Source organism: Acinonyx jubatus, chromosome A2 (genome assembly GCF_027475565.1).
Source record: "Acinonyx jubatus isolate Ajub_Pintada_27869175 chromosome A2, VMU_Ajub_asm_v1.0, whole genome shotgun sequence".
NCBI lineage: Eukaryota > Metazoa > Chordata > Mammalia > Carnivora > Felidae > Acinonyx > Acinonyx jubatus.
Genome location: NC_069383.1, coordinates 145159485 through 145182037, shown reverse-complemented (window position 1 = coordinate 145182037; position 22553 = coordinate 145159485). Strand labels below are relative to the sequence as shown.

At 56.5% G+C, this 22553-nt stretch overlaps 2 protein-coding genes across 5 annotated transcripts; both read left to right on the top strand.

The window, feature by feature from the left end:
• The first annotated feature begins 494 nt into the window (after positions 1-494).
• GLYCTK (glycerate kinase) lies at positions 495-6093 on the top strand. 4 transcript variants are annotated; one of them, XM_027038883.2, is made up of 5 exons: positions 495-592; positions 2906-3321; positions 3544-3695; positions 4334-4509; positions 4844-6093. In XM_027038883.2, the coding sequence occupies exons 2-5, from the start codon at positions 2945-2947 to the stop codon at positions 5708-5710; spliced, it is 1572 nt and encodes a 523-aa protein (XP_026894684.2). In that variant the 5' UTR covers positions 495-592; positions 2906-2944; the 3' UTR covers positions 5711-6093. The 4 variants fall into 4 exon arrangements, with proteins under 4 accessions (XP_026894684.2, XP_014940742.3, XP_014940741.3 ...); XM_015085256.3 differs by lacking the exon at positions 495-592 and adding an exon at positions 612-884; XM_015085255.3 differs by lacking the exon at positions 495-592 and adding an exon at positions 2548-2703.
• A 605-nt stretch (positions 6094-6698) lies between these two features.
• LOC128314996 (rho GTPase-activating protein 17-like) lies at positions 6699-22191 on the top strand. The gene is made up of 7 exons (XM_053220295.1): positions 6699-6753; positions 6843-6899; positions 10082-10143; positions 10271-10893; positions 17594-17737; positions 18380-18590; positions 18898-22191. The coding sequence occupies exons 1-7, from the start codon at positions 6699-6701 to the stop codon at positions 19117-19119; spliced, it is 1374 nt and encodes a 457-aa protein (XP_053076270.1). The 3' UTR covers positions 19120-22191.
• The last annotated feature ends 362 nt before the right edge of the window (positions 22192-22553 follow it).

Sequence of the window (22553 nt, the reverse complement as noted above, 5' to 3'; positions counted from 1 at the left end):
CAGGCTCAAGGGTGGACACAGGCTGAGAATGGAGAGAGTAAGGGAGACCCAGGGTCATTCATGTTTACAGGCAGCTTGTGTGCTCGAGGTTCATGCAATTGGTTGGTCACGGAGGAGAGGGGTGAACACAAAAGAGTTGTGGGATTACAGAGGTGGAGAGGAGCCGGGATGATTTAATCTGGCTCCAGAAAGGGTGAATTGTGGGGAAATCGTAATTCTCAGTCCCTTTGCTCAGTCTATTGCCGGGCACCTAACAGGAGGAAGGAATGTATTTGCTGACTGATGGGATCCTACGGGATAAAGGAGGGGACGCTTACGGCAATTGGGTGAGTCGGAGATTATTGCCCCCGTTGCAGAGATGAAAGCAATACAGCCTGAAGGTGGCTCCACCCAAGCCTCCCAAAAGTCCGAGCGGAGGAAACGCCTTAGTTCCCACTCACACAAACCTCACACCCCCCTCCCACGGCAGCTTGCGCCCGGCAGCACCCCAACCCCGCCCCCTCTCACCCCACGCTTCCTGATTCCGCTCCGCCCTACCCGCGAGTACTTCCGGTCTCCGGCACCGGAAGCCGCGACCCAGAGCGGTGGGGCGGTAAGTCCACGGCGCGAGGGCCCACGGAAGAAGTTCTTGGGCCGGGCAGTGGCGGGTCCAGGTGGTGGCGGGCCATTATTTCTCGGGTCACTACCGGACGTCACGCGGCAGTGAAGTTCCCTCGGAAAGGTCTAAAGCGCCGGTAGAGGATGACATTACTTCCGGAGCATGTGCGGGCAGGAAAAGGCCGGAAGTGGCTCCAGCCCCACTTGGTGGCGAGGAGGAGTCAAGGAGGGTCTTCTCGGTGTTTCCGGATTTATCTCTGGAGTACCTGGGAGTTTTAGGAGAGAGGGTGTGTGACTAAAGAGTAGCAAGTAAAAATACAGGACGTGCAGTTAAAATTTAATTTCAGATAGGTAACATTTTTTTTTAGTGTAGGTGTGCCTCAAATATTATATGGAACATACTTGTATTTTAAAAATCCCTAATTGAGGGGCACCTGGGTGACTCCGTCAGTTAAGCGTAGGACTCTTGATTTCAGCTCAGGTCATGATCTCAGGATGGTGAGATTGAGCTCCCTGGTCAGGCTCTGCTGATAGGGCAGAGCCTGCTTGGGATTCTCCATCTCTCTGCCCCTCCCCTGCTCTTTCTCTCTTTCTCTCTTTTTCTCAAAAAAAAAAAAAAAAAAGAAAAGAAAAGAAAGAAAGAAATGATCTGATTTATTTGAAATTCAAATACATCTTATATTTTAACTGGCAACCTTTGCCTTGAACACTCCTCTCCCCCTCCCTCCCCCGAGCTCTGGTGTACTGTGGCAAGGCCTGTGTCCATCTGGGAAAGAGGTACAAAGTTCATGCAGGCTGTCAGGCTGTTGCTAGATTCTAAGCCGCTTTTGGTTCCTAGCCTAATGGGCCATCCCCAGGGGCTGCCTGGCAAAAGTTGAGCCCATTTTTCAGAGTCCATATGTCAGCACCCTCTGTGTTCCTTTTAATGCTGGAGTCAGGCAGCATTGGTCTTACGGGAAAGCTGAGAACCATGCTGGCTAAGTGGCTGAGGACTACACATTGTTAGGTTTTTTGAGTGTGGGATAAAGTGGGGCTCAGGTTTTCTGTGTTAACAGTGGGCAGCTTCAGAGAGACCAAGGATGTCAAGGGGAAAGCGTTAATCTTCTCATCCCACCTCTCATTTTGTATGTGAGGTCCAGTGAGAGAAAAGGAATTGTCTCTTTGGTAGAGCTGAAGCCTGATTCCCAGCCTCCTTCCCCTGCTCTGTGCATACTTGTGCAGTCAGCTGGCAGCATTTATGGTGGGCATTGTTAAAGCAGATGCCTTTTTTAGAGATGAGCTCTTTGGGGCTTTATTGTCCCTGAATTCCTTTACAGCCTCCTGACCTTCACCCTGAGGCTACTTTAGCCTTTACCTTGCCCAGTGGGGAAAATGACTGGCCTCAGTTCTGGAAGCCTGGCCTTTCCTGCTCCAGACACTTGGCTCTCACTCCTGTGGGTGGTGTGACCCAAGACTTGTCTTGTTAGGTCAGAGTGAAAGGCATGTTCTTAGCAGAGGTGGGTCTAGCTAGCCAAGTAGGTGGAAGGGTGTCCTTTTTTGTCCTGCAGTATGGGCCCCAAGGTGTGTGGCCTTATTGTGGTGTCTAGGGACTTATCTGAGGTTCCATCATGAGCCAGTCTTTGCTGCCATTTCTTGCTTGAACCCAAACCTTTTGCTGGACTGGCCTTGAGCACTGGGATTCCTCAGGCTGTGTGTCCTGAGGATGTGCTCTGGGTCTGCCTGTCAGTGCTCCTGTGAGCCTACAGCCTCCCCACACAGACCTAGGCTTCCCAGACCAGATCCATGAGCTAATGAAATTGAGCAGGCTACAGGTCATCGGGCTCAGGGTCAGTTGGTGGGACAGCCGGCAGCCTCTTGGCAACAGAAGTGGTAAACAGGCAAGGAAGGAGTGCCAGAAAGGGGTGTTGCTCCTGGACGAGGGCTTAGAAGTGAAGGGGGTGGAAAAGGGGTGGGGCGGGAGCCCAATGAGAGGAATTGCTCCCTCTATGAATGATTAACTCTCAGCCGAAGCGGGTGGCCTAGGGGAGGGCTTGGCTAACAGGACCTTTGGACCCGGGGCAGAGTGTCCAGAGGGCCAGAGTAGAGCCTGCAGAAGAGAAGGACATGGTAGGTGGCGGGCTTGGGCTCCGAGAACTGGAGTTAGATGAGGCAGCTGAGGGCCTCAGAAAGTCTTGGACTGGCAGATGGCCCATTGCAGCAGCCACTGTGGGGTCCAGCGGCCCCAAGCCCTCAGAGAGGTAGCTGTGGTGGTGGTGGTGGGGGTGACTCTGGTCTTGCAGCGGCCTTACTGGTGTTTTCTTCCCCCTAGGCAGCCATGGGTGCCAGGTGGTGCTGAGAACAGTGGGGCATGGCTGCAGTCCTGCAGGTCCTGCCCTGCTTGGCCCGAGCCCCCTTGCGCCCACTCCTCTTGGGTGGCGCAGTGGTCCGGCTGGCCAGTGGCATGGCCCTCGCGGAGCAGGCACGGCAGCTGTTTGAGAGCGCTGTGGGTGCCATGCTTCCAGGCCCCATGCTGCACCGGGCACTGTCCTTGGATCCTGGTGGTGGGCAGCTGAAGGTGCGGGACCGGAGCTTTCAGCTGCGGCAAAACCTCTACCTGGTGGGCTTTGGCAAGGCTGTGCTGGGCATGGCAGCTGCAGCTGAGGAGCTACTGGGCCAGCATCTCGTGCAGGGTGTGATCAGCGTTCCCAAGGGGATCCGTGCTGCCATGGAGCATGCTGGCAAACAGTAAGGAGACTTGGGGGGCTGCTGCCCACTGTCCATCAGGCGGGGAAGCTAAGCCAAACTCAGGCCCCATCGGGCCTCCCTCCCTCACCAGCATCCCTTTCCTTTTGGGTCTAGATTAGCTCCAGGATGGGTGCCAGTTGGCATCCTTCACCTGTACAGCTGGGAAATCAGGTGGAAGGAGAGGAGCTCACCCCATCTCTTGCTGTCTGTTCTGTCTTTCAGGGAGATGCTGCTGAAGCCACACAGCTGTGTCCAGGTATTTGAGGGCGCAGAGGACAACCTCCCAGACCGTGATGCACTCCGGGCCGCACTGGCCATCCGGGAGCTGGCTGAAAGCCTCACGGCGGACGATCTACTGCTTGTGCTCATCTCAGGTATGGGTGCTAGATTGGCTCATTCAGGACAGTTTGGGGGATGGTGGTGGTGGTTCCAAATACCAGGTCTGTGAGAGATGGTTGGTCTGAGCCCTCGGGGTCACAAGAGCAAGGGAGGCAGTAAGGAACCTGGATGGCTGACCCCCAGGTGGCCCTGGGTATTGTATCTGGCCTCCCCGGAGCTGTGGGGTCCTCCCCTGACTGACCCTGTTGGGTGACCATGAGGGGGTACATAGGGAACATCTGACTCAGGGTGTTGCAGGGAAAATGTCCCTGCTGTTGCTGCTCTCTTGCCAATGTGATCTGGGGCTAGAACCCAGGTCTCTAGCTCCCACGGAGCCCCTCCTTGGTCTCACTGTCTCCTCCTGGATGAGGGGCAGCCCCTATTCCAAGTTCTTAAGGAATAGTTCTTTTAGTGCCTGTTTGGGACCTAGGCTACCCTAAGGCAGGGCACAGCCTCAGGGGCCCCGGGTGTGGTGACTGTACACACAGTCACTGCATGTCCACACGGGGGCACCCTAACCCCACCTTTCCAGCATCCCCTTCCCTAATGTGGGCACTGCCTGCCTGCTTCCCTGAGTGGGGAGGTTCCTTTGCAGTTCTGTCCCATCTGCCCAACTTCTTCACTGTCTCTGCAGGTGGGGGCTCAGCCTTGCTGCCAGCCCCTATCCCACCCGTCACACTGGAGGAAAAGCAGACACTCACCAAACTGCTGGCGGCCCGTGGAGCCAACATCCAGGAGCTGAACACAATCCGGAAGGCCTTGTCCCAGCTCAAGGGTGGGGGGCTGGCTCGGGCTGCCTACCCTGCCCAGGTACATGGGTTGCTTCTACCCCAGGCAGCCCTGGGCTGGAGGAGCCCACATGCACCAGGGAGATGAAAGCCTAGAACAGCAGACAGATTGGCAGGGGCCTGGTGTGGGAGTCCACAGGGCTAGCTGAGAGGGGCCTCAGAGAGGAATGGGGGGGGTCCAAGTGGCCACATGTTCTACAAACCCCCTTGAGAGGGGTTAGAAGTGGGTAAGAAAATGCACTGGGCAGTGTGAGGGTGTGTGAATACATGGTAGGGGGCGTGTGGTGGTTTATCCTCAGTGGCTGTAGGGTGAGGGCCAGGAGGGACTAAGCCTTGCTTCTGCGACCCCACCCCAGGTGGTGAGCCTGATTCTGTCAGACGTGGTGGGGGACCCTGTGGAGGTGATTGCCAGCGGCCCCACTGTGGCTAGCGTCCACAACGTGCAAGATTGCCTGCACATCCTCAATCGCTACGGCCTTCGTGCTGCCCTGCCACGTTCCGTGAAGACTGTGCTGGCTCGGTCTGACTCTGACCCTCATGGGCCACACACCTGTGGTCACGTACTCAACGTGATCATTGGCTCCAACGCGCTGGCGCTGGCCGAGGCCCAGCGGCAGGCTGAGGCGCTGGGGTACCAGGCTGTGGTGCTGAGCGCAGCCATGCAGGGCGATGTGGAAAGTATAGCCCGGTTCTACGGGTTACTCGCCCAGGTGGCTGGAACCCGCCTCACTCTGGCTGGGGCTGGAGCCTCTGCGGAGGAGGCTGAACAACTCCATGAGCTGGCAGCTGAGCTCCAGCTCCCAGACCTGCAGCTGAAGGAGGCTCTGGAGGCTGTGGTGAGGGCCAGGGGCCCCGTCTGCCTGCTGGCTGGTGGTGAGCCCACAGTGCAATTGCAGGGCTCAGGAAAGGGTGGCCGGAACCAGGAACTGGCCCTGCGTGTTGGAGTAGAGCTGGGACGACGGCCACTGGGGCCTGTAGATGTGCTGTTTTTAAGTGGTGGCACCGATGGGCAGGATGGCCCCACAGAGGCCGCTGGGGCCTGGGTCATGCCTGAGCTGGCCAGCCAGGCTGCCGCTGAGGGCCTGGACGTGGCCACCTTCCTATCTCACAATGACTCACATACCTTCTTCCGTTGCTTTCGTGGTGGGGTGCACCTGCTGCACACAGGGCTGACTGGCACCAATGTCATGGATGCCCACCTCCTGTTCCTGCGGCCACGGTGATGGTGTAGGTTGTGTTTTAGGAGTACAGAGGAGGCCTACAGGACAGCATCCTGGGGCCGACCAGGGTTGGTCCCCAAGGCCTCACCAGGCCTTAGGGTTCCTTCTTTCCTTGGCCCAGGCTGCTTGGTTGGCCCTTATACCTCACACCCATGGCTTCTGCTCTGTGTTCATTCCTCCAACCGGACTGGCAGATGGGGGCTCTCTTCTCCCTACTTTCTGCTGTGGACAGATAGCAGGTATCTCTGAGGACTGGGATGAGCCCCTTAGCCAGTTTGCTGTTCCCAGTCTTCTCCCCACCCACCCCCAGGCAGCCCCTCTGCTGAGCTCTTGAGTGTCCTTTCTGTGGGGTAAAGCAAGGACTGCAAATAAAAAGAACCACACTATGGGTTCTCCATGTGTTTTCCCTCTGAGCGAAGACTCACCCAGAACTGCTGGGAAGGGGAGTGGGATCAGCCTGCAGCCCCAGCGCTAAGACCCTACAGGAGTTCCCCACACCCCGCTTTGCAGGGTATACTCAGCACTTGCTTCACTTAAGAGCCTAGGAAGGTTGAGCCTGGCTTCTGACACATTCAATGGGCACAAGCAGAGAGGGAGGACAGGCCTAAGGACTGCAGAGTGTGGGGTCTGAAAGCAACTGGCCACCTATCCAACTGTGACTCCCCTGTGGCCTCCCTGTTGCAATCTCCAGCTTCTGCTTGCTGTGTGCCTTGCTGGGTGAATGCTTACTACTCACTAAGTCTGTCCTTCCCTTCTGTGTTTGGAAAACCCTTAGGCACAGACCACACCTTCTTTGGTTGATCTGCCCTTTGTTTGCCCACGGTCTACTCTCAGCCACATAGGATTCTGGACCTTGTTTTCTTGTGTCAGGCCCATTTTTCCAGGTGGAACATCCCAGTTCCTTTAGCTGCTCCTCTGGGACACAGTCCAGTTTCCAGTGCCAGCCTTGCAGTGGTGGTCTCCAGCGCTGAGATAGTGGGTCAGAGTACTGATGGGATCCAGCAGCCCACCTGCCCATTCTCCTGTTACAGTTGGCCAGGGAAGAGGTCAGTGGGGGTGGGGGTAGGGAGAGCAACAGAGGAAAGGTTCCCTTGGCTAGGCTAGCAGCTACCTCTCTTTGGGCCCCCTTGCTCAGGATCCGAGCCCTCGCTGGCCGCCCCCGCCGTGCGCCACGGCTCCAATCCCTATATGAGTGAGCAGTAGAATCACATAGGAATAAAAAGCCATAGAGAACAGCGAGGCCTGGGGCTGCTCCTGCTGGCCCCCTCGTCCACCCCAGCTATCCCTTCCTCTCTGAGGGTGTGAGGAGCTCTGGGTCAAGGCTGGCATGCTCTCCCCCTGGGAAGAGCCTCCCTTACCCACTTGGGCTGTGGACAGCCCAGCTTGCAGACTGTTCATGACCTGGGGACAAGGGGAAGTCAACAATGTGAGCCAGGCTCTGGAGGCCAGGGAGGCTTAGGGAAGAGGGGAGTTTGCACCCCTCTGTGATGCAGGGCACCGTTTCCTTTCTTTCTGTATTGGCATGGAGTTCCCACTGACTGGGGAGGAGGGGGGGATGTCATAGTCTAGGGAATGTTGGCCCCACGTGGCAATGCCTGTGCCTTGTTGCTCCTCTGGTAACCTCTAGATATGCCCTGTCTGTGTCAATCCTTGCCTATGCGGACATGACTGTTGGTGCTGGGTGTCAAGTTCCAGGCAAGAGCAGGATAGGAGGGCAGGGCCTTGTCTGCCTTGTCTACGGCATGTGTGTGTGTGTGTGTGTGTGTTGGCATGTGAGCACACAGATGTGGGTGGCCGGGGATAGGGATGTGCTGCTTTGTACACTAGGTCTCTTGCATGCCTGCTGAGGGGTCTGGGTGTGGGTGGGGTCTCACCGGAGGTCTCTCCTGTGCTGCTTTGGCCCTTGCCCTACACCTATGTTTGTGGGGGCTGGGAGGCTAGGGGCTGGATTGGGCCTGGCCCATTAGATTTGCTCATTTGGTATCCCCAAGATGAGAAAAGATCTACTTGGCCTCAATCTAGATGCAAATACGAGATAAACGCTGTATGGTGACTGTTCAATAGGACTTAACTATTTGCTCCATAAATTTCAGTTATGGGTCATAATTGCTCCCATCCTGTGGTTCTTTGCTTCTGTCTGTCCTGGCTCAGGTTCCTCTTGCCCTTGTGCCCACCTCATTTCCATTCCCAGCTGGAGGCACTTGCTATGTAGGGTGCCCCCCTCCCCCACTGCTGCCACCTTTATAGGCCCTTTCATTCCCTGTACTTGGCATGAACTGAAAACAGCTGGGCAGTGCACCTGGACAGCCCTTAGGTATCAGCTAGCCCAAATCCCTTTGTTTTATAGCTGGAGAAACAGAGAGGGAAGGTGGCTTGTCTGGGGCTGCACAGCAAGTCTGCCACAGAACCAGAAGGAAAGCCTGGTCAGGACCTGCTTGCCCACTCACAGGGGCTCAGAGACCCTGGGACCCAGAGAGAGCTCAGCCAGAGTCAGGGATCCACTCTTGCTTCCCTGCTGCTTCTCAAGGGCTTGCAGATGGTGACATGACTACCCTTGGGAACCATAAAACAGATTCGTCAGTCCTTTCCTGGTGCAGATTCCACATTCCACTGTGGGTACAATTTGGTAGAAAACCACGTGCAGTTGGGTGATGGGCTTCTACACAGGTGTGCGTGTGCATTCATATGCATATCCATATGGGTGTGTGTGGGGGGACACGTGTGGGCACGTGTGTGTCCAGCTTAACCCACAGCCACTTCCTGAACGGGCCTCTGAGTCATGCTCTGCTCCACCCTAGGGTGAGGACACAGTTTGGTGTGGTTACCTACTGGAGATCTGGTCAAGCAAGGAGGCCATAAAGGCTGGCAGAGGCCAATTGGCAAAGGGCCTTGTGTGCCTGGCTGGCTGAAAGGTTGGACCTCACATTGACAGTGGTGGCAAGCCTCATGGTGATTTTGGCAAGGAGCGATGCTGGGAGGCTGTTTCATGACAGATGCTGAGGCCTTCCTTACTGCAGGGGTGGGGGATGCCTGGGGATGTGCAGGGAGGTGGAGGAGGTGCCACAAGTGAGGGAGAGGTGCATCCTCTCAGTAAGGCCTTGGTGCTCACTGACTGAGGCCCTCTGGCACTGGGCTGGCACTCACAGGGGCTGGTATTTGAGTTTTAAATGGCTTCTGGGGTGCACAGTGTCCTGAGAGGTCACAGAACCAATGTATGGTGGCGGGGGGTGGGGCGGTCAGCTGAGGCTAGAGTAAGCTGACCCAGCCTGGGAGAGAGCCCCCTCGTGTCTCAGAAAAAAAATGGAGAGGGCAGTCTGATTCCTCTGGATCTGGAGCACGTGTGAGGGACATGATGAAGCCCAGATTGCAGTGGGGGAGACCTGGCTTCACTGCAGGCTAGGAGTCCCTAGCTGAGTGAGAGAATTTGGGGTGTGCTAGGGGAGAGCAGGGGGTGTGTAGGGGTGGGGGGATACTGACAGACCACTCAGGGTAAAGCCAATGGCTTAGGCAGGCCACTGCATGAGAGTGGGGTCACAGAGCTGTGGTGAGCTGAGTCCAGGCCAGGAAGAGTGGCCTTTCTTCCTGAGACAGGGATGACTGCCCTCTGGGTAATCACTGGGACCAGTCCTGGGGCTTTGTTCTCCTACTTCCCCTGGCTTGGGTTGCCCTTGAGACTGTAGAGGCTGGATGGGTTGGGCTATGGAGGACCACCTGGGCCCTTGATACTTGATGGCCATAGTTCTGATTCCACCTCTCTGTACATGTTGGTCCATCTGGGGTTGTTGCCTGCTCAGATGAGGAGGCTCTGGCTAGGGAAGAGGGCAAGGGAGAGTTAGCTCCTGGAAACAAGTACCCCATCTGACCAGTCCTAGGGGGACAAATACCACTGGCAGCTCTGCCTTATGGGTCACTACCCCCCACAATCTTGTCCACTGCTGACTCCTTGAGGGTTCAGGCAGCTGTAGGACCTGGCTCTGCCCTGGCCAAATAGCCAGAGGCTGGACCCCCAGGATGCATCCCACTGCAAAGATCCACCCCCTGGCCCCTGCATACTCCCAGCCTTTCCTGTCTCTCCTCTGGCAGCCAGCAGAGCCACCCTGCTGGCCTCTCTGGAGAAGTGTGAGCAACACACTCTGTCCCCGTGTAGCTCTGCCTTTCCATCCCTAGCTCCAGCTGAGAAGGGGGCGGGGCCCCGGCAGTGGCTTCTGCCCCCTCCATCCACTCCCACCCACCTGCCCAGCTTCAGGGTCTCTGGATCTCCTGGTAGCCCTGGGTCATCTCCAGTAATTGCACTTGTAGTCTCACGAAAGAGCCAGGGCTCTGTCTCCACCTATTCTCTTCCTCCCCCTGCCCCCCACTTTCCTCCCTGTCCAGTTCAGGAAGCTGACCGCAGGAACATCTCTGGGCTCTGGCCTGAATCCCTACTGCTCGCTACCGTGGGTGAAGCCATCCTGGGGTTCCTATTTTGAGGGAGTTGGTCAGAGACCCCTAGCAGAGGGAGAAGTGCCCCTCCCCGCATGTACCTCTGTGGGTCTGGTGGTCAGGAGCATGGGGTGAAAACAGCCAGACTATGGCAGGGGGCAGATCTCTCCTTCTCTGCCCACACCCCCCACCTGGGCAGTGGGAGCAGCCCAGCACATCCCTGACCAGCAACCAAAACCCCAGCAGGGACAGACACTTCAAGGGTCACAGCCCTGTGGGCAACCTCACAGCCACAGCCCTGCCAGAGGCAGGGTTCAGAGCCCTGGACTCCAGGACTGGGCATACACTCGAACCTTCAGGAGTGGCTACTCCGGGCAGACCAGCCCCCGCCCACCCAATCAGGCCCCCCTGCAGGTCCCCCTCAGCCCAAGGCCACCGGCAGAAGCCAGGCACCAGGTCAGGGAAAGAGCCTGCCAGCTCCCGAGCAGCTTTGCCCCTGGCAGCCAACTGGCTGCCCCTCTGCCCTCGGGTCCTGCTGACCGCCAGGGCATCAGGCACTCCAACTGCTGTGCCCGCTGCCCCTGGCCGGGAGGCGCCGCACCGGACTGCCGGTGTCCCCACCTGCCCGCCCCCCAAAGCTCTGGCTGCCGCGCCCGGCGTCCCGGCTCCCCGCTCACCTCGGTGGCGGTGGCGCTGTCTCCGCACCAGAGGCACTGCAGTGTGGGAACTGTCCCGAGGAGCCAGTTCTCCGCTGAAACAAAGAGGTGGGGGAGAGAGAGGGGGGCAGCGGGAGAGGGAGAGGGTGAGTGAGCGGGAAGGAGCGGAGGCTGGAGGGGAAGAGAGAAGGGAGAGGGTGAGGGAGGAGTCGGGAGGGAGGAGAACGCAGGGAGATCGCGCCTGACTCCCGGGACTGTAGGGCCGGCGCGGAGGGGAGAGGAAGTGGGGAGGGGACCCGAAGGGGAGAGATTGTTCGAGGGGCCGCGCAGTGAGGGGCGTGAGCCAGAGAGGGAGCCGGGTGACAGGCAGGACTGCGGGCGGCTGCGGGCTGGGGGCTGGGCCGGGTGGGGTGGGCAGGGGGCCCCACCCGTCCTCTGCCTGCTCTGGCACTTGGGTGGGCAAAGGCCACGAAGAGGAATGGGAGGGAGAGGTGGGCTGACAGGCGAGGGCTAAGGGGCTGGGCTGGTGGGTGGGCTGGTTGGGAGGACGGGGCCTGGGGACAAAGGCGGGAGAAGAACAAAGGTGTCCGAGTGGAGGAATCAGCCCCTGCTGACCTCTGGGTGCCGCAGTCCTGAGCGTCCTGGACAGAGTCTCCTGAATGGAGGGCAGGTCCACTCTGGGGCGGTCCAGGCTCTGAAGTGGCAGCCTGAGGTCAAGGGAAGAGGGGATGGGCTATGAGAGTGGGCAGGGCCCCTTCCTTCTGAGAGAGTTCGGAACACAGCGGCTGCAGGGACTGACCACATATCAGGATGACTGCGTTGCTGTCTCTTTGCGGGAGGGGATGGTTGATGGGGTCTGAAGCTTGACCCGAGAGCCGGGTGGGGCAAGTCCCCTTTTAGGAAAAAGCATTTGGGATTTGGGGATGCAGGGGAGGTGGAGGGGTGGTGGGCACCGTGGGGGAAGGGGAGGGATGGGGATGAAGGGTGTGGGGAGCTGGGGACATTTCGGGGATGAGGCCGGGCAGGTCCAGAGCTCTGCCCCTCAACAGGCCCATCAGCAGCAAAGGCCTCCCTCTGCACACCCCACAGTTCTGCCAGGGACGGGAGAGGATAATGAGCCACTTCCCTTCTAAGCACTGCTGTGACAGGCAAGGGCACCAGGGAGGCTAGTATGGGCTGCTCAGGCACAAGTCTGTGATAGTGCTGCAGCGGGGCAGGGAAGGCCGGCTGGCCTTAACCAGAGCTGTCCCATCCCTCTCTGGTCCTGGGTACGGTGCCCTGGGCTGGCCCAGTCTCCTTTCATGCCCAGAGGCACAGAATACCCTCCTAAGCCTTCTGACCAAAAGAAGTTCCTCTTCTTGTCCCACTGGAGACTCCTTATAGAAATTCCAGAGCACTTTCATTCTCTGGAGAGCAGGAGAAGGGGAGGGAGCCGTGGGCTGGCCTGATGCTATGACTGAAAGACAGGAAGACACTCAGCCCCCCCCCTCCCCCCCCCCCCCCCCCCCCCCCCCGCCATCCCACCCTGCACGGAAAGGGTGAGAGCTACATGCCTCTTAGTCTCTGCATAGCCCTACTCCCTACCACCGCCTCAGGGAAGCCCACCTAGCCCCACCAAGCAGGGCCGCATCAACCCAGCTGCCACTGGTCTAGCTACACCTTCCAGTAGCCTGGAATCTAGAGAAAGGAAAGAATCTTCCTCCCCCCTTTTCCTCTCTCCCTCCCTTCCTTCCATCCTTTGTTCCCTCCTTCCACTTTTTATTTAGAAATAATTTCAAACTTACAGAAAAGTTGTCAAAATAAGAATAGTCTAAGACGCATATACCCTTTTTGGCCATATGCAACTATTGTTAATATTTTGCTTCACTTGCTTTCTGTATGTATTTGCCCTCTCTCTCTCTCTCTCTCTCTCTCTCTCTCTGTGTGTGTGTGTGTGTATAAGAAAGAGAGAGAAAGAGATCATAATTTTTTTCTTGACCATTTGAGAGTAAAGTTACAGGCATGATGGCTGAAAGGATGGTTTCCTATCTATTTCTGGCTCCTGGAGCCAGTGTGAGGAAGCCCAGGCCACATTGTGTGGAGTGAATGAAGGTCTGGAACAGGCAAGGAATGAGCGGACATCACCTACTAGGAGCTTGAGGCCTGGAGAACTGGAGGCCCTTGGCCAAGGCCACCTGAGAGTCTGGCTGGTCCAGGGCTAGGCACCACTCATTTTCTGCTCCTTCGGCCTGAGAAGCAGGGAGCCATTGCCCACCAGAGCAAGCCTGTGGTGTCTGCTGGGTGTGGAGCTGCAGCATATGTCTGTGGAGCTGGCAGGAGGCGGGTGGGGTAAAGCTGGGAGAGCAGGGATGCCCACGCTGTGGCAGCTGGGCACACTCAGGAGATGGGCTTGAGAAGCCTCAGCTGCTGGAGGCCCTAGCCCCAGGCCCAGTGCCACGGCTTTGAATTCTTGCCTTTGGACCCTCTCCACGGCCCCATGAGGGACAGGGCAGGGATAGGGGCCCCCACTTGATAGCTGATCCATGCTAATTGGCTTAGATAGGGCAGAATGGGGGCCCTGGTCATGCGATGGTCTCTGACACAGGGCTGGCATTCCTTCTGTCCCCCAGTGCCTTCACATGGGTTGGAGTTCCATGTGGAGCTGTCCTTCAGATGACTTCTCTCTTATCCCTCCTAATGCCCATCTGAAGGTTACGGTTAAGTGTGGCATTTAAAAATCACATGGTGGGGCGCCTGGGTGGCGCAGTCGGTTAAGCGTCCGACTTCAGCCAGGTCACGATCTCGCGATCCGTGAGTTCGAGCCCCGCGTCGGGCTCTGGGCTGATGGCTCAGAGCCTGGAGCCTGTTTCCGATTCTGTGTCTCCCTCTCTCTCTGCCCCTCCCCCATTCATGCTCTGTCTCTCTCTGTCCCAAAAATAAATAAACGTTGAAAAAAAAATTAAAAAAAAAATAAAAATCACATGGTGAGGGGCGCCTGGGTGGCTCAGTCAGTTAAGCATCTGACAGTTGATTTCGGCTCAGGTCATGATCTTAAGGTTTGGTTCATGAGTTCGAGCCCTGCGTCAGGTTCTATACTCATGGAGCCCACTTGGGATTGGCTCTCTCCCTCCTTCTCTGCCCCTCCTCCACTTGTTCTCTTGTTCTTTCTCTCTTTCTCTCTCTCTCAAAATAAATAAGTAAACTTAAAAAAAAATCACATGGTGAGGGACACCTGGCTGGCTCAGTTGGTGGAGCATGTGACTCTTGATCTCGGGGTCATGAGTTCAAGCCTCATGTTGGGTGTAGAGCTTACTTAAAAAAAAAAAAAAAAAACCACAACAACAACTAAAACCTCTTGTATCAAGTACAATAAAATGAAATGAAATGAATGTCATAATAATACACTTATAAATTGGGGGGGGGAATCACATGGTGAAAGATGATCTGAGCTCTGAAGCCCTGATTTCCTCTCCTTTATAGGTGAATTCCTCTTCCTCCATGAAGCCCTCCAGACTTCCTTAGATCTTCCCACATCACATGACTTCTGGGGAATGCCAGCCCTGTTTGTTCCTTTACTGGTTCACACTGGTGCTGTATCAGGGCCTAGGGCTTTGCTCTGTCATCAGCCTCTCTCCTTCCTGCTGCCCCAGGCCAGGCATATAACTGATGCCCCATAGATGGATGGCAGTGGCATGGTTAGTCCTGCCAGGATATTGATTCTCTCTGATGCCCCTGTGCCCACCGTCTGAGAGTCCACAGGCTCTGGGCTGGCTGAGGTGGTGGTGGGGTTGGGCAAGGGGATCTACCCAAGAGAGGGAAAAGGCTTGTTTAAGGCTAAGCCTGTTAGGGCAACAGCAGGCCTCCGGCTTGGGTCTCCGACCACCTATTTAGCACCTTGTGCTTCTTCCCCTGGAGCACGGGCAAGCCTGTCCGGGGTGGAGGCTAAGGGTGCTCCCCAAACCCTTGGGTGATTGCAGGACCTGTAGAACCAAGGGAAGAAAGGCATCCCCTACCTCTGTTACCCCCAGCCCACCCATGTGAAAGCCCAGGGTATACCGGCCTCCTCTCCCCCTGCCCATCCCCCAAAGAGATTTCTGCCAATTAGCACATACACTATTTACTTAATTAGGGTAATGACATAATTAGTGTAAGTTGGGCTCCATCACATGGCTTCAACATGCAATTAGGAGCCGTCAGCGGGAGGCGACATTGTGGAAAAACTCATTCAATTTTGGTTCCAGCATGGAGGCCGGAGCAGCTGCCTCTGCTTGGGAGGCAAGCAGGCAGCAGCCACTGTGTGTGTGGGGTGACTGTAGGCAGCCACAGACAGCATAGGACCGGAGAGTCAGTGGGGGTGGGGGGGCAGAATGGCAGTTGCCAGGGCTGAGGGTGTCCCTGGCCAACCCTGCCTCTCCCATCGCTTACAGATGCTGTCACCCCCAGGACCCCAGGGCAGGGCAGGGGCTCTGGCTTGGCTGGGGTGACTGAGACTGGGAGCCTGAGCACTCCAGGCCCCTCTGCCCCTAAGATGCCACCCTTAGCAGGATGTGTCTTCTCTCTTCAGGGCTTTGCTGCTCACAGGAGCCACCGTCTCATATCCACTGGCCTGGTGGCTGCTCATGGTGGCCCTATGAGGCCACAGACTGGAAGAACTGGAATGACTACTATTATCCTCATTGGACTAGTAGGGAAACTGAGGCTCAGAGCAAGCGAGGTGGTAGAGCCAATCATGGCAGCGCTGACCCTAAGAGGCAGCCCAGCATGGCTGGAGACTTCTCAAGCCCAGGCAGATCACCCTCAGCCTCAGGGAGGTCTCCTGCTCCATAGGCTCCTTTTTCTGAGAGGGGGCAGAGAATCATAGGGGTCCCCAGACTGCTGCTCCCTCAGCCTCCCCTCCCTTGCACAAGGCTGGGAGGCAGGGAGACCATCCATGGCTTTCCCTCCCCCTTAGTGAGCTTCCCAGCTTTCCTGGGCAGTGGGAGCAGGGAAGTGAGGGAAGATGGGAGGCAGTGCCACCACTTGTGCCAGTAGGGAAACTGAGGCTCTGGGGCCACCAAGAGGAACCTAAATCAGGCCTCAGCAATCCTACTCCCTGCCTGGCTCAGTCACCTGGGCTATCCTCTCCCCCAGGCATCAGTTTCCCTGTGTGAAAGGAAAGAGTCTATGACCCATGGTCTCACACATCCTGGGACTGTCCAGAACCCCCCCCCCCCCCGGGAAGGGGGGACCCACCTTGACATCTGTTTAACCTCCTTCTAAATTATGTCATCATAGCTGTCCCTCCCCTTTATGTCCCACCTGGGCCCTGCCTAGTGGTCGGGGCCCTGGGGAGACAGCTCTGACTGGCAATTCTGCCTGTTCCAGGCTGGGCTTCCTGCCCTTCTGAACTGGGGAATCCCTGGGCTCTGGGGGCCATCTTAGACTCTCCCAATCAGTGGTGCCCCATCTTATAGGTGATACCCCCAGATGGCTGGATTCTGCTCTTATCTGACCTCCTCCCTAGGTCTACAGCAGTGTGGTCAGAGTGGGGCTGACTTGTTTGCTAATTGCTGACTATGGACCAAACACCTTGGGCCTGGCTACTGGGGCAGGGATGGGAAGGGATGGGCAGACAGAGGTGAGGGTAACTACCTCCAGGGGATTATGACCTCAGAGTTCAGACAGACTCAGGCCTAAGGAGTGTCCTCCAAAGGGTAGGCAAAGATAAGTGCCAGGAAGAGCCAAGACTAAGGGCCACACTGAGTAGAGATCTGACCCTCTCCTTCTGGTCAGGAAGAGCAGCACCTGCCAGGCCTGGGGGAGGCAAGGCTTTCAGTCCACAGAAGATATACTTTGGGTACCAGTGTGAGTAGAGGCTGGGAGGCCAGAGTAGGTGAGGGGATGCCATCCTCAGGCATGAGGTATTCAGGTAGGCTCTGGGGAGCTGGAGGAAGGGGCTGGGGACTCTGGCTGTTTGTGGGAGGGTCAAGGAATTCTCTTAACATCCATTCAACAAAAAGTCCCCTTCACGTGTTAGGCATATGGTGTTCTAGGCTGGGAATTCAGTAGGGACCAAGACAGATGCAATCCCTGCCCTCTGGAGCCTATACTTCAGTTGTGAGAGACAGGAACAGTATCATGCAAGTGTGATGCAGAAGATCCTACTGCTCAGAGTGTGGCGCTAGGGCTGGGGGACACGTTAGGCTATAGGGCCAGGGAAGGCTACGGTGACATTTAAGCCAAGATCTTAGGGATCCAGAGATTTGGGGAAGAGCATTCTAGGCAGATGAGCAGCAAGTGCAAAGTCCCTGAGGCACTGAAGAACAATTCACATAACTGGGGCAAGGAAAAGAGAAGAAAGGTGGTGGATGAGATCAAGGAGGCAGGCAGGCCCCTACAGCTCAGGCTGAGGCCCATGGACTTATTCTGTGCGTGATGGGAAGTCGTTAAAAGGTTTAAACTGGGAACTGATTTTTAAAAATCACCGTGGCAGCAGTGTGAAGGCTGGAAGACCAGGGCACGGCTGTCCAGATGGTAGAGGATGACGGCCGGGACTGGGGTGTTTGCTGGGAGGGGGCAGGAAGATGGCACCTGGGATGTGGTTTGGAAGCAGAGCCAACAGGACTCCTGATGGTTGGCTGTGAGGTGCCAAGGTTGTCAGGGCAGCTCTTCGGTTCCTGGCTTGAGCACATGATCCAATGGCGTGGCCATTTTCCGAAGAGGGGAATAGTGGGAAGAACTGGTTAGTGAGAGGTAGATCGAGTGCTGGATAGGGCTGGAGGCACCAAGGAGATAGTTGTCAGGTTTAAGTCTGGAGTTCCAGAGACAAAGGGAGCTGACTCATCTTTAGCAGAGACACAAGAACCAAGGTTCCCATCCAGCCCCAGGAGCCCAGAGATTCAAATGAGCCAACCATCTGGAAGCCCCCAGAAGGACCAAAGCAGGGGCCAGCTGGGAAGGACCCTGCTTTCAATGCCTCCTTCATATCTGCCGGGTGAGCCAAGACCACCTCAGCTCACCCCAAGGCTGCAGAAGTAAGCCGATCCCACAAAGTTGGCTTTTCTGAGCCAAGGTCCAAATGGGCTGGATGGTGTTGCCTTGGAAACCCTTGAGGCCAGCTGTCCAGGTGATCCTCTGCCCTCCCCTACCAGGCCTGGTGTGGGAGGGTCTAGAGCCCACCCTTACAGGACCCCACCATGGCTTAAAATGCTCCTTCAGAGTGTCTGGGACTACTCCCCTCTATCACCACGAGTTAGCTGTGTGTCCTCAAGTAAGCCACTGACGTCTCTGGGCATCGGCCTCCCCACTGGAGGCAGTTGGAGGAGTAATTCCCTTCAGCCTCAGCAGAGGCAGGACAGCCAGAATGATGGGGCTGGGGGAGGGGCACTGTCCCTACACATGTGGCCCATGGCCCCTGCCTCACTCCCCTGTCCAGACTCTCAGTTCCTTGGGGCCCACTCATGGCAGATGGGCATCACTCCTGGGTATCCCTTCTGCAGGGAGAGGAGGTGGCTGCTACCACCAAAGCCGTCCTCCAGGTCCCTCGCTCCTCCATGCCAAGCACATTAGGGGATAATTAAGTAAAAATAGGCCTTCCGACCAGTGTAGCTCATTAAGGCCTAATTAAGTTAATTAGTTCCAGGTGTGGATGGCGAGGCTCAAGTGAGGCGATGGCTGTTTGCTGTAATTGCATTTTTGCTGCAGCAGCGGTGGCGGCGGTGGTAACTGTGGTGGCAAAGGCGGTGGCTTCCTCTGAGGCCTGGAAGCCCGCCAGGGAGGTCGGGGAGGGGTCTGGAGCCAAGCAGGCCTGGACCACCCACAGAGAGCTGTATAGCCAGAGGTTCCAGGTCAGCAGGGCCCAGGGAAACCTGCACTCTCTGCAGGGATGGTGCGAGGCTGGGGGAGCCAGGGGAGGGGGGAGTACAAGGCCACCAACAGGCATCCTCCCCCCTGGCTGAGAGTGGCGGGTGCAGGTGCATCGTGGCTTGTCCTTTGGATTCCCTCACACCCATGGTGGTCCCCAGGAAGACTGGCAAATGGCTTTGCTAAAGGGGAATGTGTGACTCCGAGGCGGTGGTGAGACCTATAGGAATCCACCTAAATCACCCCCTCCATTTGGCTCGAGTCTCTAACTCCTGTTCCTTTCTGCTGCAGGTGCGTGGCTCTGAGACCCTCTCTTTGTGGTTCAAGGCAGGAGTGGGGCCACACAAGTCTGGGGTCTCTGCAGGGGACCTGCTGGCCTCATCAGTCTCCTGCCCCAGACGTCTCCCCAAACCCACTTCCTGCCGCAGCTTCAGGACTCACCTGTGTAGGACAGCCCTCCCAGCCTTGGTTGATGAGGGAGCATGGGGCAAGCTGAGGGCAAATACAGGCTGACAGCACGCTGCCCCCCACCCTGGCCCCCTCCACCGGGGGGAATATGTGTGATATTCCTCGGACACTCCTGGCTACCCAAGAGCAAAGGAAATGGGTTTAGGTGTTTGCCATGGTGATGTGGGAAACTAAGGCAAATGAAAAATTAAATTCCCTTATGCCTACAGCCCATTGACAGGTTCCTGAAACCAGCAGAGTGACCTCCCTCTAGGAGCTCAGCTGCCTCAAGGATGACACTTTGCTGGGGGCAAAAGAGAATCTTAGCTTAACGTTATCCCAACCTCGAGGATCCTGTAAGTCTACTGTATCTCAACTGCCCCAAGATATATGCTGGCAATCATACTCTAAGCTTATGGCCCCCAGTATACATCTGAAGGGTCTCATGACTGAGGTTTTATTAAACAGTAATAAATGGTGTTTCCCTAGCAACAGCTAGCCCCTCAAAGTCCCAGAAACCTTGCTTCCAAAATTCCTTGGAGACTTACTCTATCCCTGACTGACCCCTCCCAAACTGAGGGTATAATGATGAGTTACCCATCATGACCCCAGTGCAGCTCTCCCTGTCCTGTCCTCATGCTTTAATAAAATTACCTTTTTGCACCAAGGGCGTTTTCAAGAATTCCAAACCCCATGAATCCCCGATCACCCCAAAACTTCATCATTGGTCACATCCCCTTCACTCATCCGTTTGTCGCTCACTAGGTATCTCCTCTGTGCCAGCCAGCAGAGCCAGGGCTAGAGACACAAGGCTGGGTGGGCTAGATTGGACCCTGCCCCACGGCACCTTTGGTCTCTCTGAGGAGGCAGACATACTAATCGCCCTGGCCACATGGTTTTGTGACGGCTAGTGGAGCACAGGTGTGCTTACTCCCAACCCAGGAGGAAAGATGTCTGAGCTGCAATGAATATGATCCAGGAGAGGCGGGGGTCAGGTACCTGGGGTGTGCCAGAAGCTAAAAGGGCCTCCTTTTGGTGGGAGGGAGTGTAGAGAGTGAGGGGCCAGATCTGGGGGGGGCATGGAAGGGTCTGAGCAGGGCTCTGGGGTAGGAAAGGAACTGGTAACTCTTAGCTGGTGGCTGGGAGGCCAGGGAGGAGTGGCTGGACTTGAGGGATGTTTGGGGATGGAAAGGGTTGGTCGTGGTGCACTGGTTGGCTGTAGGGGTGGGGAAAGAAGAGCCTGGACCCCCTGAGGAGGGGCTTTGGGAGTGGGCTTGGGTTCTGAGACCCCACAGGGTTGGGACTAGGGTGAGGCAAGTGAAGTGCCTAGGATGCAAAATTGGGGGTATTCACTCCCGGCCTTGTGTCCCCATCTGTGCCCCGTCCCTCTGAAATTTCTCACTAAGAATGTGGAAGCCACCTCTAGGGAGGAGCAAGGAGGATAATTCTGGACAGGGTGTCTCCTTCTGTCCTTAATTTTTTTTTTTAAAGTATATAAACATTTTTTTAAATGTTTATTTATTTTTGAGAGGGGGAGAGGCAGAGAGAGAGAGGGACAGAAGATAAGAAGCAGGTCCTGTGCTGACAGCAGACAGCCTGATGCGGGGCTGGAAACCATGAACCGCGAGAGATCATGACCTGAGCCTAAGTCGAAGCTTAACCAACTGAGCCACCCAGGCGCCCCTCCCCCCTTTAATCCCTACTTGGGAGATGCTGCCTTCTCTGCACCCTCCAGGGCTGGGGTGGGGCTGGGATTGACCCCTTAGGATATTATATCCTCTGGACAGCTACTCCATTTCCATTCTGATGCAGGATGACAAGTGCCCCATCCGGCTTCTTCCTGCATGCCACTTATGACAGGGAGCTCCCTGCCACCTGGGCACCCAGTCCCCTGGCTCCAGCCATTATAAAAAATGTTTCACCCTGAGCCCCCAAACCTGGAGATTTGCGGTGTCTTCTACCCAGTAGTGGCCTCAGCTTTGCCTCTGACTCTTTCCCACCCCTCTGGTGGGTCTGCTGATCCCCTTTCCCAAGACAGCTTAACATCTCTGAGCTTCAGTATCCCTGTAAAAGGGAAACAATACTAGTCAGCACCTTCTAGGGCTGGTGTGAGGATTCATGGCCTGATGTGCATAAACCTTACGACACACACCAATTCCTCAATAATGGGTCACTAACTGATAACCGTTAATAACTACATGGGTGGACACTGTCCTCCTCCTGGTGTGGGCTGCCCAGTGATGTAGCCTCAGCCTAGGCCCCAGAACTCACCTGTTGGCCTCAGGTAGCAGGCTCTACTGTGTCCCTCTCACATCCAACACAGACACAGGGCTAATCCCAGAGGACGATGTTCATGGGGAAGAGGGAGTAACACTTTCACGAGATGACCAAGTGGTGCTGAGTTATGAGCCTGCCCTGCTGGTGTGAATTGGTTCTCCGCTCAGTGTTCACTCCAGCTGTAGGAGCAGCCTTGGTGCCTCCTCTCCTGCCCCCTTCTCCTCAAGTCTCTCAGGGGGATGGGTGGTGGCTGAGAAGGAGGGACGCAGACCTACCCTGTCTGCCAATAGGCATCTCTGGGGCACATCACTAGACCCTGTCGTGTCTTTGGGGCTGTCCTGGTGGAGGGGGTCTCTCCTCAGCCTGAGGCGCCTGCACAGCCCGGGGTCCCACAGAGGGGGCAGTCCCAGCAGAAGCTCATTCCTAATAGGCGCAGTTGTGTGGATCATCACCAGACTCCTGCCATGAGACTGCGGTGTGGGGAGCCTGGGGCAGGAATCCCTGACTCCCCTGAAGAATCAGAAAAGCCAGCCCGGGACAGAAGGACAAGTGGTGCTGTAGCCTAGTCCCTAAAGCCATCCTGTGACCCTCCTTCTGTGCTGTCTCATTCCAGGAGCTGTGTCCACAGCCGGCTCCTGCCCCCAGGCTCTCTGCTTCTGTTCCAGGGTTGGTTCCTGGTTGAAAGTCAGAGCTTGTCAGACCGCAGTGATCGTGCTCACCAGCTCTTGGTGACCCAGGAGCTCTGGATTCCTGTCTGAGGGGCAAGAGCACCACTGAGGAGGAACTAAGGGTGCAAAGGTCCAGAGCAGTGAGGGTGGATGAAGGGATGCCAAGTCCTGGGTAGGCCGGGGGTGATTCTGGGGGAGCAGGGTATGTGGGGTGTGTGTGGGGCTGGCGAGGAGCCGGCTTTGTGCTGAGGGGGCCTTGTTCATTTTCACCCTGGCTTCAGGAGGGAGGGTTTGCTGAAGGTTCGTAGACCTCGCTTGTTTTTACAGACTGGGGGCTCAAAGAAAAGAAGGGATGTGCCCAAAGTCACATAGCAGGTGGGACCTGGGCCACCAGAGCCTGCTCCCACCCCTGCCAAATCCTGGTGACTAAGTTCCTCTCTATGGGGTATGTCAGAGGAGGGACTACCTAACCTCTGGGGTTCAATTTTATTTGGTTTAGGGGCCTGCCTTGGGGTCCTGCATCCCCAGGAGGTCTTGCTTATTGTGGCCTGATCT